This window comes from Oryctolagus cuniculus, chromosome 7, assembly GCF_964237555.1.
Source record: "Oryctolagus cuniculus chromosome 7, mOryCun1.1, whole genome shotgun sequence".
NCBI classification, from domain to species: Eukaryota; Metazoa; Chordata; class Mammalia; order Lagomorpha; family Leporidae; genus Oryctolagus; species Oryctolagus cuniculus.
In genome coordinates, this window is record NC_091438.1 from 61614431 (window position 1) to 61633200 (window position 18770).

The 18770-nt window shown below is 41.6% G+C and overlaps 1 protein-coding gene across 3 annotated transcripts in view; it reads right to left on the reverse strand.

The window, feature by feature from the left end:
* Positions 1–1033: 1033 nt before the first annotated feature.
* Positions 1034–18770, reverse strand: part of STXBP3 (syntaxin binding protein 3) — an 80598-nt gene continuing 62861 nt past the window's right edge. For all 3 annotated transcript variants that reach the window (XM_070077963.1, XM_070077962.1, XM_070077964.1), the window contains 8 exons: positions 15841–15906; positions 14343–14423; positions 12623–12761; positions 11518–11624; positions 9908–10000; positions 6270–6355; positions 2791–2939; positions 1034–1780 (listed from right to left, as the gene is read on the reverse strand). In XM_070077963.1, the coding sequence (XP_069934064.1) occupies positions 1686–1780; positions 2791–2939; positions 6270–6355; positions 9908–10000; positions 11518–11624; positions 12623–12761; positions 14343–14423; positions 15841–15906 (816 nt within the window). In that variant the 3' untranslated portion in view covers positions 1034–1685. The remainder of the gene's footprint in view (positions 1781–2790; positions 2940–6269; positions 6356–9907; positions 10001–11517; positions 11625–12622; positions 12762–14342; positions 14424–15840; positions 15907–18770) is intronic.

An 18770-nucleotide genomic window follows, 5' to 3' on the forward strand; every position in this document is an offset into this window, starting at 1 on the left:
TAAAACATTTTTAGTGTGCCTTGCCTATGGAATGATCAATTATGAAGTTTTAAAAACTATTCTGAAAACATAAAAATATTCTTATTTTTTACAATAAAATCCATGTTATCTTCAAATTAATTAAACTGACAAAATGAAGAATGTCTGTAGTGACCTAAGGTTTGGCATATAAAGATCTGGAGAGAGGATGGAGTGACCACAAATTCAAAATGAGTAGCAAATGATGCAGGCTTCCTTTTTAAACAATCAATACTTGAACAATCCAAAAAAAAAAAAAAAAAAAAAAAAGACCAATTCCATATGGATTAAAGGATTACTTGTAAAAGAAATAAAGTGAATCTATCACAACGTTCTGGAAGAAACTGTGGTTGAATTTATAATTTTGGAGTACAGAAGATATTTCTAAGTATGAAATTCAGAAGCTAAAAAGGAAAAGTGATGGTTTTTAAAAAAAGATTTACTTATTTGAAAGGCAGAGTAACAGAAAGAGGAGAGAGAGAAAAGAAAGACCAAGAGAGAAAGAGAGAGTAAGAGAGAGAAGAGAATCAGTCTTCCATCTGCTGGTTCACTTCTTAAATGGCCACAACAGCTAAGCTGAGCCATGCTGAAGCCAGGAGCCAGAACTCCATCTGGGTCTCCCACACGGGTGGCAGATACCCAAATACTTGGGCCATCATTCACTGCCTTCCCAGGCATATTGTCAGGAATCTGGATTGGAAGTAGAACAGCAAGGACTTGAACCAGCAATCCACTATGGGATGACAGCATTGCAAGTGGCAGCTTAACCTACTGTGCCACAATGCTGGCCCCAAAGTGACAAACTTACATAAAAACTAAAATTGGTATGATTTCTGTCAATATTTTAAACATATAAGTCCTCTAACCAGCTACGCCACTACTGGGAATTTACTTTTTGGAAACATTTGTATAAATCTGCAAATGTTGCCTTGTCCCTGTCATTTTCTTCTTTGTAATTCTTATTTAGAAGCTTTAAAATTTTCCCTCCTTGCCAGAAATAAAAAAACCAAAGTCATTTTTGTAACTATATATTTATTTTCTCTTAGAATATTCATAATTATTTTTGGTTTTCTAATTTAAACATACATGATTTCAAAATTATATAAAGCTGTGTTTTTTAGAAATATCTAGCAAGACAGTATACACTGTGAAATCACTGCATTAATGATTATTTTATTATTTTACACATATGTAAAAGAAATTATAAATTTAAGATTAAAAGAAAATTGTACTTATAGGAAATAGTTCTATCATACATACACATTTACAGTTTTTACTTTTATAACCTCTTCATTTAAAATCATTCTTTCCTTTCCCAAGAAACTATACTTTGGTATGAAATTCTTAGATAAGTATTTAATGAGCAATTACTATGTACATATGTAGCTATGAACAATTACCCACAATCCTAATACATTCTGTTAAAGTAAAAAACATTTTTAGAAAGCATTTTAACATTTCTTCTTATCATCTACAAAGCAGCAACAATATTTAAATTATTAAAAATGGCAAATCCAATAATACATAATCATAAACAGTCCCTTAGGAAATACATTTGAAAAGGCATTGTTCTATAAAACATTTACAGTGTTTAAATTACATGATAGCAATTTTCTTGTTCTGCTTTAGTTGAAGATATTAGTAAGAATCTCTAACCAATAAAAATGCTATTCATCCTTAATAAAGGAGACTTTATCCTTGGGTTTATTCAGCATCTTTATATCATCCAACAGCTTTTTGGGTGTCAAAATATGTGTAGAACCTGGTAGGAGAGAAGAAAAACTTTCAGAAGTCAGCAGTTCAGTTGATTTTCCTTTGCTTAATACATTGTCTTGTCCTTCAAACATGCAAAACGCAGTAGCTTGGTCTAATTTATCAAAATCCGTATAGCAAAACCTCCTGACCTGCCTACGCCATATTTCGGTCCTTCTTCATCACTGAGCATGCCCGCTCAGCAACCTCTCAGAAACAATGCCCGTTCCTAGAGCACTGTCTAGTTAGTGCTGTATATGTACACTAAAGAGTAAAAGTAGGAATTACTCCATCCTCTTAACAGAACCACAACAGCTGTCATTCAGTAACAGAGAACCAGCAAAAAGTGATGAGGACCCAGGACATACAGGTCCTGCAGTTCCCTGTGTCAGGAGAGTTTACTTTTCACAGCGGCTTTGAGTGAATTCCTAAAACTCAATTCCATATAAACTTTGCCAGTGTCAGGTCCATATCCACAAAATATTTCAGAGGTAGAAATGTATTTTGGCATTTAAAATTATGTAATGATATAAGAGCAAACAAAATTTAAAATACAATGATCAAAGAGATCAACTAGGAAACAAATCCAGCATATCAATAAAACATTTTATGGCTAAAGGTCTTCTTGCATTCCACAATTTAGTCTTGGGGCCAGCGTTGTGGCTTAGTGGGTAAAGCTGCTGCCTGTGGCACCAGCATCCCACATGGCTGCTCTTCTTCTGATCCAGCTCCCTGCTAATGGCCTGGGAAAAGCACAGAAGACAGCCAAGTCCTTGGGCCCCTGCCACCCATGTGGGAGACCTGGAAGAAGCTCCTGGCCCCAGTCAATATAGCCACCTGAGGAGTGAACCAGCAGATGGAAGATGTTTGTCTCTCCCTCTCTCTCTATAACTCTGATTTTCAAATAAATAAATGCTAAAAAAAAATTTAAGTCTTAAATGTGTAACCCAAGTTAAAATTTTACGTATATTTTTGTATTTAGAATCTGTTTTAAAAAACAGAAAAGAAGAAACATCTTACCAATAATAACTTCACAGGATTTATGTGCCTGAGAAACTTCATAAGCACATCGCATTTCAGAGTATGTAATTCCTCCAATTACAAAAATAATCAGCTTTGAACCACTTTTCCGGTCTTCTAAATAATTAGCTCTGGGTTTCTGGCGTGCACTAAAAAGTTAAAAAAAAAAAAATCACGTTAAAAACATTTCTATGGTGGGAGTTTTCACAGTGGTTAAGAAATGAGTCAAGATTCCTGCATCCCATATTGGAGTGCCTGGGTTCAAATCTTGGCTCTGCTCTTTTTTTTTTTTTTTTTAAGATTTATTTATTTATTTGAAAGAGTTATACAGAGAGAGGAGAGGCAGAGAGAGAGAGAGAGGTCTTCCATCTGATGGTTCACTCCCCAATTGGCTGCAACGGCCAGAGCTGCGCTGATCTGAAGCCAGGATCCAGGAGCTTCTTCTGGGTCTCCCACACAGGTACAGGGGCCCAAGGACTTGGGCCATCTTCTACTGTTTTCCCAGGCCATAGCAGAGAGCTGGATCGGAAGTGGAGCACCTGGGACTCGAACCAGCGCCCATATGGGATGCCGGTTCTGCTCTTGATTAGCTTCTTGCTAAAACACACTCTGGGAGGCAGCAGGTGATAGCTCAAGTTCTTGGGTCCCTGCCGCCCATGGGGACTGATTTCCCAGCTCCTGGTTTTGGCCTGGCTAACACTGACTTTTGCAGACATGTGGAGTAAATCTGTGGACAGGAGCTCTGTGTTCTCTTGTTATTCTGCCTTTCAAATAAAATAAAACAAATAAGTAAAATTTCCAGTGCCAGGTATTTGGCCCACTGGTTAAACTGCCATTTGGGAGTTGTGATTCCCACACTGCAGTGTTTGGGTTCAAATCTCAGCTCTGCTCTGATTCCAGCTTCTTGTTAATACACATCTAGGAGGCAGCAGGTGATGCCTCAGGTACTTGGGTCCCTGCCACCCACATGGGAGACCTGGATGGAGTTCCTTGCTGCTTGCTTTGTCTGCCCAACTCTGGTTATTGTAGGCATCTGTGGAGTGAACCAGCAGATGGGAGTTCTCTCTCCCTCTCTCTACCTTACAATAACTAAAATAAATTTTAAAAACCACTTTTTTTGAACGAGAGAACTAGAATAAGAAAGCAAAGTAAAGGAGATAATACTGCCCAAAACAATGATATGATTTAAGCATACCTGAAAAAACAGGTAAGCAGAACTTCTAAAATGGAAACTGAAGTCACTGAAAATAGAAACTGGAAGTATAACACAGCATATTAGAAAAAAGGAAATTAAAGAACTGAAATTTATTGGAAAAATAATTTCCAGAATGAAACACAAAAAACAGAAGAAATGAAAAAACTTGAAGAGATTAAGAGGCATTGGGGTTGGCACTGTGGTACGGCAGATTAAGCTGCCTGTCATGCCACCATTTCAGACTGCTGGTTTGAGTCCCGGCTGTCTCCAATTTCTATCCAGCTCCCTGCAAAAGTGCTCAGGAAAGCAATGAAAAGATGATGACCTAAGTGCTTGGGACTCTGAACCCACGTGGAAGATCTGGATGGAGTTTTCCAGGCCTCTGTCTTCAAGCTGGCCCAGCCATGGTTGTAGAGGCCATTTGGGGAGTGAATTAGCAGATGGAAGATTTACCTCTCTCTGTCTTTCTCCCCCTCTCTGTAATTCTGCCCTTCAAATAAATAAATAAATCTTTAAAAAAAAACCAGTTATAATATTCAAAAAGAAAAATTATGTTCTAACAATAAGTTAACCAACAGGATTTCAACAGAAAACTATAAATTAAAAAAGAACCAATGGATTTACACTTTATGTTCTGTGTGGGTGCAAACTGATGAAATCTTTGGAAATTTATATTTACTAAATAAAAGTTTGAAAAAAAAAAGAACCAATGAAAATTCTCAGTGTGAAAAGTATAATAACCAAAATGGAAAATTCACTAGATAGGCTACACAGCAGATTTATATGTCAGAATAATCAGTGAACCTGATTACAAAAGCTGAAGAATAGAGAGAATAAAAGATGCGAGAAAAATAAACAGATCCATGCAACAATGTTAAACCTTATAATGTGTGTATAATGCATGTTTCAGAAGGAGATAGGGACAGATAAAGTTTTGAAGAAATAATCTGATGAAAACTACTAATCTGTAGATTCAAGAAACTCAAGAAATCCTATGCAGAATAAACAAAAAAAGAGATTTACACCCAGACACAGCTAAAAGCCAAAGACCAAGAGAGAATTCAATAAAACACAACTCAAGACACTGTTTGGGAATACAAATATTTGTGGAAAAAGTATAAAGATACACAGGTAAATAGTAAACATCAAATTCAGGATAGGAAAGAAATGGAGAATAATAAAGTCACAGTGACAGGCAGGAAACTTGAATTATATTTACAGTGTTAAGCTGGACATCAAATATAAGGTTATGCATTATATTACCTATAGCTTTTCTATACATTTCAAATATTTCATCATCAGGAAAGTCATCAGGGCAGGTGTTGTGACAGTGGTTAATATACCATTTGAGATGCCTTGATTCCTTATTAGAGTGCTTGGATCAAGTCACAACTCCACTTAAGATCCAGTTTTCAGCTAATGCGGCTGCCTGTCAGGCAGAAGACAATGGCCCAACTACTTGGGTTCCTGCCACTCACATGGGGGACCCAGGTGGAATTCCTGGCTTTAGCATGGCTCAGCCCTGGTTGTTGCAGGCATTTGGGGAGTGACCCAGATAGGGCAATATTGCTCTCTGCCTTTCTCGCTGTCTCTTCCTTTCAAATAAAAATGAAAACAGGAAAGGAAATTAAAAAAAAGGATGACAAATTTTAAAAAATTATCAAGAGGCCGGCCCCACGGCTCACTAGGCTAATCCTCTGCCTGCGGCGCCAGCACCCCAAGATCTAGTCCTGGTTGGGGCGCCGGATTCTGTTCCGGTTGCTCCTCTTCCAGGCCAGCTCTCTGCTGTGACCAGGGAGTGCAGTGGAGGATGGCCCAAGTGCTTGGGCCCTGCACCTGCATGGGAGACCAGGAGGAAGCACCTGGCTCCTGGCTTTGGACCAGCACAGTGCGCTGGCTGCGGCGGCCATTTGGGGGTGGTGGTGAACCAACGGAAAAGGAAGACTTTCTCTCTGTCTCTCTCTTTCACTAACTCTGCCTGTCAAAAAAAAAAAAAAAAAAAAAAAAAAAAAAATCAAGAAGGATTAAGCCCTCTGTTATGTAAAGAAAGAGGTGGGGGATGTTTTTAGTTTCATGTAAATATTCTGTATAATAAAGTAATAAAGTATATTTTCATATTACTTAACTGGACTCTTCTAAAATAGATTACAAAGAAAAATTATCTTTTATATGACTACATGCTTCAAAGACAGTTTCCAAATAAGTGTACCCGTATATCATATTTGATTATTAGTCTCCAGTATCACACTGGTGATTTTCACTGACTTTTATTTACAGATTTTACCTTACAGCTCCCGAGCCATTCCACACTGCTGGACACTGGGAACAATATGGCCATTCTTTTGAATCTAATCTATTATCAATGGCATCCTAAGAAAGAAAAGAGTTAACACTATCAAGAAAATGTTGTGAATTCCAGGATTTTTGTTTGTTTTGCAAAGAGGTCAAAAACTATATTTACAATTAGTGAACATGAAGGACATATAAACAATAAATTAGCCCTTGCTTTGAAACACACCAATCTTACTTGCTTAAAAAATGAATGCAATCATTCACTTACTTATTAAACCAGCATTTATTGTGGACTCACCCTTTCTCCACTTGGAGGTTCCCCAAATGGAGGATTGTAGATGCTTATCAGAACCTTTGGCTTGAGTGTTAGGGATTTCTCAGTACCATCCCAGTCCTGAGAGACCCCTAAGGCTATGCTCTTCCTAACAGTGGTTCTAAACAGTCTCTGCACACCTGGCCTGGGTGTCCTCGACAATCTAGTGAAATGTGGGCAATTTCCCTTTTAATTTATTTTAAAAATTTTCCCTTTCTCAGGGTTAAATTTTCTGATATACTTCTGTGTATGGTTATATGGTATACACAGATTACGTGTGTTTTTTCAGTATAGTAATGCATAATTTATAAATAAATAGGTTTATGCTCACATTTTTTATGGTTAGGTGTATGTGATCAAAAAGGTTTGGAGAAGCCAGTACTGGCCGGTGCCACGGCTCAATAGGCTAATCCTCCACCTGTGGTGCCAGCATACCGGGTTCTAGTCCCGGTCGGGGCGCTGGATTCTGTCCCGGTTGGCCCCCTTCCAGGACAGCTCTCTGCTATGGCCTAAGAGTACAGCGGAGGATGGCACAAGTGCTTGGGCCCTGCACCCCATGGGAGACCAGGAGAAGCACCTGGCTCCTGGCTTTGGATCAGCGCGATACACCAGCCGCAGTGCGCCATCTGCAGTGGCCACTGGAGGGTGAACCAACGGCAAAAAGGAAGACCTTTTTCTCTGTCTCTCTCTCTCTCTGTCACTATCCACTCTGCCTGTCAAAAAAAAAAAAAAAAAAAAAAAGAAGAAGCCAGTATTGAAGCCAGTATTGCGTCATAGTGGGTTAAACCGCTGCTTGCGATGCATGCATCCCATATCAGGATGCTGGGAAGTGTCCTGGCTTCTCCGCTTCCAATCCAGCTCCCCAGTAATGCGCCTGTGAAGGCAGAAGAGGATGGCCTGTACAAGTACTTGGGCCCCTGCTACCCATGTGGGAGACCAGGATGGAGACCTTGGCTCCTAGTTTTGGCATGGCCCAAACAGGGCTGTTACAACCATTCAGGGAATGACCAGCAAAAGGAAGAACCATCTCTGTCTCTGTCTCTCTTTCTGTTGCTCTGCCTTTCAAATAAATAAATAGATCTTCAAAAAAGTTTGGAGACCAATGCTTTACAGCATGGTAGTACAAATGGTACTAACAACTGGACACAAGGAGAGGGCACCAAGTACTCAATAGTCTAAGAATATTTCCATAAGATTAAAAGAAAGGATGAAGGCCGGCGCCGCGGCTCACTAGGCTAATCCTCCACCTAGCGGCGCCAGCGCACCGGGTTCTAGTCCCAGTTGGGGCGCCGGATTCTGTCCCGGTTGCCCCTCTTCCAGGCCAGCTCTCTGCTGTGGCCCGGGAAGGCAGTGGAGGATGGCCCTAGTGCTTGGGCCCGCACCCCATGGGAGACCAGGAGAAGCACCTGGCTCCTGCCTTCAGATCAGCGCAGTGCGCCGGCCGCAGCACACCAGCCGTGGCGGCCATTGGAGGGTGAACCAACGGCAAAAAGGAAGACCTTTCTCTCTGTCTCTCTCACTATCCACTCTGTCAAAAAAAAAAAAAAGAAAAAAGAAAAAAGAAAAAAAAAAAGAAAAAAGAAAGGATGAAACTGTTTTGCAAGATTTCCACTGATCCAAATGTCAATTTTCTGAATTTTTCATGCAAATCCTTGGTAGAGAGTTCATGAAATTCAATTCTTACTTTAAAGATGCTAGCCACAAGAAACTAGTTATATGTAGTAACTGTGGAAAAAATCCTTATGTTTAAGCCTATGATTTAAAAAAAAAATCATTGGGGCGGGTGCTGTGGCATTAGTAGGTTAAACCTCTGCCTATGGCGCCAGCATTTCATTTGGGTCCTGGTTCACGTTCCAGCTGCTCCACTTCCGATCCAGCTCTCTGCTCTGGCTTGGGAAAGCAGAAGAAAATGGGCCAAGTGCCTGGGCCCCTGCACCTGCATGGGAGACCTGGAAGAAGCTCCTGGCTCCTAGCTTTGGGTTGGTTCAGCTCCAGCTAGCCATTGCGGCCATTTGGGGAGTGAACCAGCAGATGGAAGACCTCTCTCTGTAACTCTGCCTCTCAAATAAATAAATAAAATCTTTAAAATTTTTTTTGGCCGGCGCCGCGGCTCACTAGGCTAATCCTCCGCCTTGCGGCGCCGGCACACCGGGTTCTAGTCCCGGTCGGGGCGCCGGATTCTGTCCCGGTTGCCCCTCTTCCAGGCCAGCCCTCTGCTGTGGCCAGGGAGTGCAGTGGAGGATGGCCCAGGTGCTTGGGCCCTGCACCCCATGGGAGACCAGGAAAAGCACCTGGCTCCTGGCTCCTGCCATCGGATCAGCGCGGTGCGCCGGCCGCGGCGGCCATTGGAGGGTGAACCAACGGCAAAAGGAAGACCTTTCTCTCTGTCTCTCTCTCTCACTGTCCACTCTGCCTGTCAAAAAAAAAAAAAAAAAAAAAAAAAAAAAATTTTTTTTTAAATTTCTTATTTATTTGAAAGGTGGAGAGAAAGAGGTAAGGACAAGCAGAGATCTGCCATCCCATCTGCTGGTTCACTCCCCAAATGCCTGCTACAGCCAGGGCTGGTCTAGGTCAAAACCAGGAGCAAGGAACTCAATCTGGGTCTCCCAAGTAAGTGGCAGAGATTCACATACTTGAGTTATCACTTGCTGCCACCCATGGTGTACATGAGCAGGAAGCTGAAATTGTGGAACCTGGGAGGCAGCAGTCATGGCTCAAGTAGCTGGGTTCCTGCCACCCATGTTGGAGACCTGGACCGAGTTCCCGGTTCCTAGCTTCAGCCTTCCTGGACATTATAGGCACTAAGGGAATGAACAAGTGGATGGGCCCTTTTTCTCTTTTTGTCCATTTGTCTCACGTGTTCTCTCTTACAAATAAATAAAAATTTAAAATAAATAAATAAAAATATACAGGAGATTTTCAAAAAGCTTATGGAAAGTGAATTTTATGAAAAAAAAAAAACTGTGTGGATTTAAAATTGTTTTGCAACAATATAAACTTATCTTTTAATCTGTTTTCCCATGCATTTTTCAAGTGCTCTCATAGCAGTGTTCCTCATAAAGCCTATGTGGTTTATTTTGATTTATTTATTTACTTATTTCTTATTTGAGATAATGGAATGAGCTGTCTGGAGTCATCTCTTCCAGGGCTTCCCCTGCTCCTTTGTCCCAACATACGGTCTTCTGTGTGCCCTCAACGTGCTGCAGGAAATTTCTGCCCAAGAGATATGCGAAGACTGAGAGGAAAACACATGTACAAAAGAAAAGGATACTCTAGAGAGGGCACTCAGGTGTAAGTAAGAATTAAATGATTTTTACCTCCATAATATCTTTGATAAAAGGTGTCCACCGAGAAAGTTGAAAAGTTTCTTCTGCAGACCGATCCTTTCTTAATGGTTTGCCTTGTGGAGACTAATACAATTACAGGAAAAAAGCAGAAGTCAGTAATTTTATTTAGCAATTAGTATGAATAGCCACATAACTTTACTGACTAGTATTTTGTGCTTTAATGTAAAACTTTACAGTGGTATCAGAAAGTATATTTAATCAAATAAAACTATTCTAAGGAGCAGGTGACTGGCCCAGCAGTTAAGATGCCAGGTGGGATGCCTGCAACTTATGTTGGAGTTCCTGGGTTTGGGCCCTGGCTCCATTCCCAATTCCAGCTTCTTGCTAATGTGCACCCTGGAAGACAGCAGACAGTGATTCAAGTAGTGGGGTCTCTGCCACCCATTCAGGAAACCTGGATTGAGTTCCTGGATTATGGTTTTGGCCTGGCCCAGCCTCAGCCATTGTGGGCATTTGGGGAGTGAACAAGCAGATGGATGCTCTTTCAAATAAAAAAAAATTAAAATTGGATGGGAAAAGTGAGGTTTTAAATAAGAGTTTTTCTAAATTTGACTTTAAGGCTAATTTTTAAGAGAATAATTACTTTTTGTGCTATATTATAAATCTGAAATATATAACTGAAAAATGACAATTGCTATAAATGAATCATAAGAGAAAAGTGGAGGGGCCGGCACTGTGGCTTAATAGGTTAACCCTCTGCCTGCAGTGCTAGCATCCCATGTGGACTCTGGTTCGTGTTCCGGCTGCTCTCTTCCAATCCAGCTCTCTGCTATGGCCTGGGAAAACAGGGGAAGATGGCCCAAGTGCCTGGGCCCCTGAACTGTGTGGGAGACCCAGAAGAAGCTCCTGGCTCCTGGCTTTGGACTGGCCCAGCTCCAGCCATTGTGGCCATTTGGGGAATGAACTAGTGGATGGAAGATCTCTCTCTGTCTCTCCGTCTCTCTGTCTGTAACTTTGCCTCTCAAATAAATAAATCTTTTTTTTTAAATAGATGTAGAAAATTATGACAGAAGCTATTACTAGAAGAATGTATTTACCCAAATTATTCACATATGAAAGAGACAAAAAATAAAACTTTTAATCCTCAAAAATCAAAATCTAGCTGGCGCTGCGGCTCACTAGGCTAATCCTCCACCTAGCGGCGCCGGCACACCGGGTTCTAGTCCCGGTCGGGGCGCCGGATTCTGTCCCGGTTGCCCCTCTTCCAGGCCAGCCCTCTGCTGTGGCCAGGGAGTGCAGTGGAGGATGGCCCAGGTGCTTGGGCCCTGCACCCCATGGGAGACCAGGAAAAGCACCTGGCTCCTGGCTCCTGCCATCGGATCAGCGCGGTGCGCCGGCCGCGGCGGCCATTGGAGGGTGAACCAACGGCAAAGGAAGACCTTTCTCTCTGTCTCTTTCTCTCACTGTCCACTCTGCCTGTCAAAAAAAAAAAAAAAAAAAAAAAAAAAAAAAAAAAAATCAAAATCTAGAGTGAAGTTAAGAACACCATCCACCTGGATTCCCACATTAAAAAAACACAGTTAGTACAACTAACCACACTTACATATCTGTCAGTATACAAACAAGGCAAGATTTCTTACTTGGGGAACAATGGGAACACCAAGGTAACTCCAATTACGAATCATGTCACTCTCATTTTCTATCTTTACGTTCTGGATCAACCTGTCCAAATTTTCTTCCGTAGTGCCTTGGACAAGTAAAAATAAAAGTATACAACTGTATAACTGCAATCACTTCTAGGTTTTAGGTAGTACTCATGAATAAAAGCTTTTTAAATAAATAGTAGTCGGATTACAACACCTTTATTCTTCTCTCAATTTTAAGTTTTCCTTTTTATCTTCACCCACTTTAGCTACTACTTCTGATTTTTCAAAGACTCTTTTATGATTAATAGTAAACCACTTATTAAAAAGTGATTTGGCCGGCGCCGCGGCTCACTAGGCTAATCCTCCGCCTAGCGGTGCCGGCACACCGGGTTCTAGTCCCGGTCGGGGCGCCGGATTCTGTCCCGGTTGCCCCTCTTCCAGGCCAGCTCTCTGCTGTGGCCCGGGAGTGCAGTGGAGGATGGCCCAGGTGCTTGGGCCCTGCACCCCATGGGAGACCAGGAGAAGCACCTGGCTCCTGGCTCCTGCCATCGGATCAGCGCGGTGCGCCGGCCGCAGCGCGCCGGCCGCGGCGGCCATTGGAGGGTGAACCAACGGCAAAGGAAGACCTTTCTCTCTGTCTCTCTCTCTCACTGTCCACTCTGCCTGTCAAAAAATAAAAAAATAAAAAATAAAAAAAAATATTAAAAAAAAAGTGATTTTAAAAAAAAAGTGATTTAGGGGCTAGCACTGTGGCGTAGCGGGTAAAGCCACTGCCTGCAGTACCAGCATCCCAAAAGGCTGCTGGTTCGAGTCCCTACTGCTCCACTTCCAATCCAGTTCTGTGTTATGGCCTGGGAAAGCAGTAGAAGATGGCCCAATGTGGGAGACCCAGAAGAAGCTCCTGGCTCCTGGTTTCGGATCGGCGCAGCTCTGGCTGCTGCGGCCAATTGGGAAGTGAACAGCGGATGAAGACCTCCCTCTCTTTCTCTCTGCCTCTCCTTCTCTCTCTCTCTGTAACTCAAATAAATAAATATTTTTTAAAAAAAGTGATTTAGAGCTGGGTATTTTGATGAATTAGTGAAAATAAAATCTCCATTACCATTAATACTGAAGATATAAAGAAGGATTGCTCTTATTTTATCACAATTATCATGATTTTTGTTGAGTAGAACTGGAAGGAGTACACGCATAGAATCTTTCACCTTCTGTCCTTCTGCATCAGTTCCAAGTGCCAGGTCCTTAATGAAAATGAAATAGTCAGTGGTTAGTGATTTATAATTCAAATTCAGTTTAGTTAAAAATACCTATTATTAATTAAGTCTTGTCAAGTTTTAATAAACACTGATAATATTTCACAGGAAAATGTAAACATCACTTATAAACTATTGGTTGTACAAAATGCAAAAGGTGACAAAATGAGTTGGGGCAGGCATTTAGCCTAGAAGTTAAGATGCCTATGTCCCATTCTGAGTACCCAGGTTTAATATGTGGCTCTAGCTCCTGATTCCAGCTTCCTTCTAATGCAGACCCTGGGAGGCAGTGCTGATGGCTCAAGTAATTAGGAAGTGAACCAGGGGATGAAGTTCTCTCTCTCTGTCTCTCAATTAAGGGGGAAAAAAAGGAAGAAAATCATTAATCTAAACCTGCTATCCAGTATGGTAGCCACTAGCCACAGGTGCATACTACACACTTGAAATATGGTCAACTTGAATTAAAATGTGCTGAAGGAGCAAAATACTAAATTTTAAAGATTTGGTATAAAAAAAGAATGTAAAATATCTCAATTTTTTTAAAGATTTATTAATTTGAAAGAGTTATACACAAAAAGAAAGAGAGGCAGAGAGGCAGAGAGGCAGAGAGGGAGAGAGGGAGAGAGGGAGAGAAGGAGAGAGGGAGAGGGAGAGGGAGAGTTTTTCCATCTGCTGGTTCACTCCCCAGATGGCTGCAATGGCCGGAGCAGCGCCAATCCCAAGCCAGGAGCCAGGAGCTTCTTCCAGGTCTCCCACACGGGTGCAGGGGCCCAAAGACCTGGACCATCTTCTACTGCTTTCCCAGGCCAGAGCAGAGAGCTGGATAAGAAGTGGAGCAACCGGGACTTGAACTGGCACCCATAGGGGATGCCAGCACTGCAGGCGGCAGCCTCACCCACTACGCCACAGCACTGGCCCCCTCAATACTTTCTATGTTGATTATACATTGAAATGTAGTTACAAAAACTTAAATCACTCCATCCAAACAAAAATGCTTCAACACAAATTAGGAAGGACTGATTCTAAGGGAACATTTAGTGTTGCTGGGCAGTGATGTTTTAAGACTGCCTTGGTAGGTCCCCTTCAAAGAGTCTTTTATTCTGTGAAAAGCAACCACTGCACTTAGCAAAATCTAGGTGTTTTTTTTTTTTTTTTTTTTTAATTTTTGACAGGCAGAGTGGACAGTGAGAGAGAGAGACAGAGAGAGAAAGGTCTTCCTTTGCCGTTGGTTCACCCTCCAATGGCCGCCGCTGCAGCCGGCGCACCGCGCTGATCCGATGGCAGGAGCCAGGAGCCAGGTGCTTTTCCTGGTCTCCCATGGGGTGCAGGGCCCAAGCACCTGGGCCATCCTCCACTGCACTCCCTGGCCATAGCAGAGAGCTGGCCTGGAAGAGGGGCAACCGGGACAGAATCCGGCGCCCCGACTGGGACTAGAACCCGGTGTGCCGGCGCCGCAAGGTGGAGGATTAGCCTATTGAGCCACGGCGCCGGCCAAAATCTAGGTTTTAAATTACAAAATTCATTCTGGAAATCTATAAAGGAAATGGATAGTTCTGACTCTGCACATACCTGCTCAGTTTTGCAGAGCTTTTCTATGTTAAGCTTGAACTTATTCATGCAATCTTCTGCTAGGTTAAGATGGACAACTTGCTGAAAAACAGAAAAAATCAATCAACAACTGAAACATTTTAATTACTTGTACAATTTGTAATATTACACTTCTGACATTGGCCTAAGGGAAAAGGTGGGCTTAGGTGAAAGAAGATAACACGAGCAAGGGAGAGAACAGCTCAGGAAGGGAAGTAAGAAGTGATGTGAGATGGCATCCAACAGACAGTTAAAAGAATGGAGATGCTGAATTTGTGTTACGCTTGTAAATAATGTAATCTAAGGTAAGGAAAATATAGTATGTCCTACAGAAAGAGTTTAAATTTACATTATTAGTTCTTGGCTAGGGTACAGCACGATATACATGAGTAAAGAATGGGAGTAGGCATTTGGTGCGGATTAAGACAGGCTTGGGATGCCTGCATCCCATACTGGACTTCCCAGGTTTGAGTTCCGACTCCATCTCTGATTCCAGCTGCCTGCCAATGCATACCTGGGGAGACAGCAGGTGATGGTTCAAGCAGCTGGGTCCCTGCCTCCTACATGGCAGACCTGGAATGAGATCTGGCCTCCTGGCTTATCTGACCTTGCTTTGGCTGTTACAGGCATCTGGGGAGAGATCTAGCAGATGGAAAAATCTCTGCCTGCCTGCCTCTGTCTCTCTTTTTGTCTCTCTGCTTTTTAAATAAATGTAAATTGTAAAAAATGCATCAGGATTATTTTAACGGTAATTCATAAAAAGAACTGGAACAGCAAAAAAAATAATAATTTACCTTGCTACACAGCTTAAATGCCTTTAAATCTAATATATAACTATTAATTTAAAGAAAGATGTAGAATTACAACCACTGGTCAATCTAGGCTTGAATTTTATTATGAGGTGAATAAATACTAAATTTATTTGTTTTGAAAAGATATAAAAAGTTTAAGCTGGATTCTGATAAATCTAGATAACATAGGCAGAGGTTGGTGTTGTGGTGCAGTGGGTTAAGCCGTTGCCTGTAATGCTGGCATCCCATACTGGAGCTTTGGTTTGAGTCCCTGCTACTTTGCTTTTGACCCAGCTCCCTGCCGATGTCCCTGGGAAAGCAGTGGAAGATGGCACAAGTACTTGGGCCCCTGTCACCCACACGGAAGATCAGATATGGCTCCAGGCTTCTGGCTTTGGCCTGGCACAGTGCTACCTGTTGTGGACATTTGAGAAGTAAACCAGGGGATGGGCAATCTCTTTATCTCTCTTCACTGTGCCTTTCAAAAATAAAATAAATCTTTTTTTAAAAGATGATTATGTAAAGAACTTACATTGGGAATCTCATTCAGGATATCTGTGAAACCTAGAGTAAGGTTTTAGAGCATAACTAACACTAAGTGTTCCATAAAACCCACTGCTAAATATAACTACTAGACTGGATAAACCAATAAATTAAAATCAATAAGGCGTCTCTACAATAGTGCTTACCTTAGTAATCTGTTTACGGAAATGGGGCATCTTTTTCATCAGTTGGGTAAGAGCACTTAGTGATGTCTAGGAAAAATCAAATATATTTTAAGTTTGATTCCATTACTCTATTTTACAACTTTCAAATCCTAGAATTTTAACTATTACCAAATCTAGTTAAATTTACTCAAGTGATAAAATAGTGAAAAAAAGCAGACCCAAGAAAAGAATTTCAAAATAACATAGGAAGGCTCTTCAAAAACTTGATGGAGGGGCCAGTGTTGTAGCATACTGAGTAGGGAAGGCTGCACCTGTGAAGCTGGTATCTCTTGTGTCCCGACTGGTCCACTTCCAATCCAGCATTCCTACTAACAGCCTGGGAATTGCAGTGAAAGATGGCTCAAGTGCTTAGGCCCCTGTACCCATGTAGGAGACCCGGATGAAGCTCTTGGCTCCTGGCTTTGGCCTGGCTCAGCACTGACCATTGCAGACATCTGGGGTGTGAACCAGTGGATGGAAGATCTCTTCTGTCTCTCCCTCTCCCTCTGTAACTCTGCCTTTCAAATAAATAAATCTTTAAATAAAAAAAATTTCATGGAAAAATAATTAAAGGGTAAGTAACTTTCATGCAAATAAATTTTGAAATGCATGCATTTTTTTTCATTGTACCAACTTTCATTGAACTTTCTGAAGATCCCCAGCATTTACATTAAAGAAAACAGAGAAAATGATGAACTACAATGGATCAAAAAATGGAAGACTAGCAGAGAATTAGGATTTACTTTTTAAAATCTAAATATCAGGGCTTCCAAGATGGTGGAGTAGGGAGGGAGCTTACTGCTCTAGTCTAAAAGATACTTTAAAAAAAGTGGAGTACAGTCTCAGGGAAAAGCTGGGAGAAATCGGCAGAGGAAACCCTACACAAATTAGAGGCACACGGTGGACCTATGTGGAGGGTGTAGATGCCCACAAGTAAGGACCCCGGCAGCCAAGAGCCTCCTCACCAGTATTGGAAAGTGAGGTGAGACCAGACCACAGCAGCCCAAGACACACTGGCACTAAAGCTCCAGGAAGAGCCTAGCGGGAACCCGGCCTGGAGCCCCATCGGGGATAGTGTATCTGCCAAACTAGAGGAGAAAAAAAAAGGAGGGACACATTTCTCTCTCCCTGATAACTTTACAATGATGTCCTGTAACAAGCTGATAGAGCGGGTGCCATTTTGGACATACATAATAGCTGTGCCAGCTTGTGTCAGTGCCCAGAAACCAGCAAAATGGAGATGCATGAGTCTGGTGGAGAGACTAACAGGGGCCTGGGAGCTTGTGACTGTGGGAGGCTTGTGTGCAGGGGCTGTGAAAAAAAACTGAGGCTGTGTGGGAGGACTAACGATGTGGCTGGGACTTTGGGCAGTCATTTGAGAGGCTCCACACACTCCCTGGTTACCAGGTGAGGGACATTGCTGGGGAATCTGAGCTTACACTGAGGACTGCACAGATCCTTTGTGTGGTCCTTGTGGCAGAGTGGATGTTATCTTATTTAAAAATGTTTTTTTAATTTGGAGATTTTTAACAAGTTATTTAAAAATGTAAATCAAGGAAGGTTAAGAATGAAAGAATGTTCTTGGTAAGGAAGGTTAAGAAGGAAAGAGTTTTTTGAATAAAGGACATGGTTTGTAAGAATTACTTTATCCTGATGGCTAGTTTACTCTATACTGGAATGGAAATGATAAAACATTTCAAGTAAGTGGAATAGGGTGTGTGGAAGTCACAGAAGGTTATAAAAGAAATTTTTGGATACAAAAGCTATTATTAATCTATTTCTCTTTGACATGGAATTAGAATCTGATCCTCTGTTAAAGCAATGAGTCAAAGTAATCTATTTTGTTCTCTTAATGTCTCTGTTAGGTTCTAATTGTTTAAAAGCAGCTGAGTTTTTTAAGAGTTACGATTTGTTTGAACCTGCTTATTCTAAAACATTTGAGTAATCACCTTGTAACGATGATCAGATCTGGTCTATATTATGTCATGATGTTTAGGGATCTTATTTCAACCAGGTATTTTAAGCCTTCTTGGCATCCTCAACAGGCATTCCAAAAAGAAAAAAAGTCAAAATTCCGAATTATTTGGACTTTGATATATCCAGTTGGGCCCCTGGAAATATCTAAGGATATATGTCTCTCATCTTGTAGAGATACCAACTAATCAGGCTATTTGGATTATATCATAAGTACTGTCAAGATGTGAAGTGGTGCTAAATTTTAAGTTTTGATAATATAAAATGCTACTGATACAAATGTCTGAAAGTTAAAAAAATCTAATGATCTTGTGATGGCTATCGTAATGAGAAAGGCCCAGAGGCCTAAAAGGGTTAAATGTTCTGTAAAATCCTATAAGTGCTTTCGAAAATACTGTGTGAAGTAAACAAGTGCTTGTTGGTTAATGAATTTATAATTTTAAACATGTCTATTTAAAGTCTTTTGTCATCCACAGTTCTGTATAGGTTCCAATGGACTTTTTCCAGCCACTTCGATTGTATTTAGTACTTTGGGATGAATCTGTAAACAGATGAAGCCAATAATGTACTACAGTTTCCAACTGAGAGAAAGTATGGTTAATTCAGGTTACTAAGAGCAGAAAGTAATTTGAATTAATTGGTAATTTTAAAAAACAGTTAAAGATTTTAAGAAGCTATTACCGGTCAGTGCCGTGGCTCACTAGGGCTAATCCTCCGCCTGTGGCGCTGGCACCCCGGGTTCTAGTCCCGGTCGGGGCGCCAGATTCTGTCCCGGTTGCCCCTCTTCCAGGCCAGCTCTCTGCTGTGGCCCGGGAGTGCAGTGGAGGATGGCCCAGATCCTTGGGCTCTGCACTCGAATGGGAGACCAGGAAGAAGCATCTGGCTCCTGGCTTCGGATTGGCGCAGCGCTGTAGCAGCCACTTGGGGGGTGAACCAAT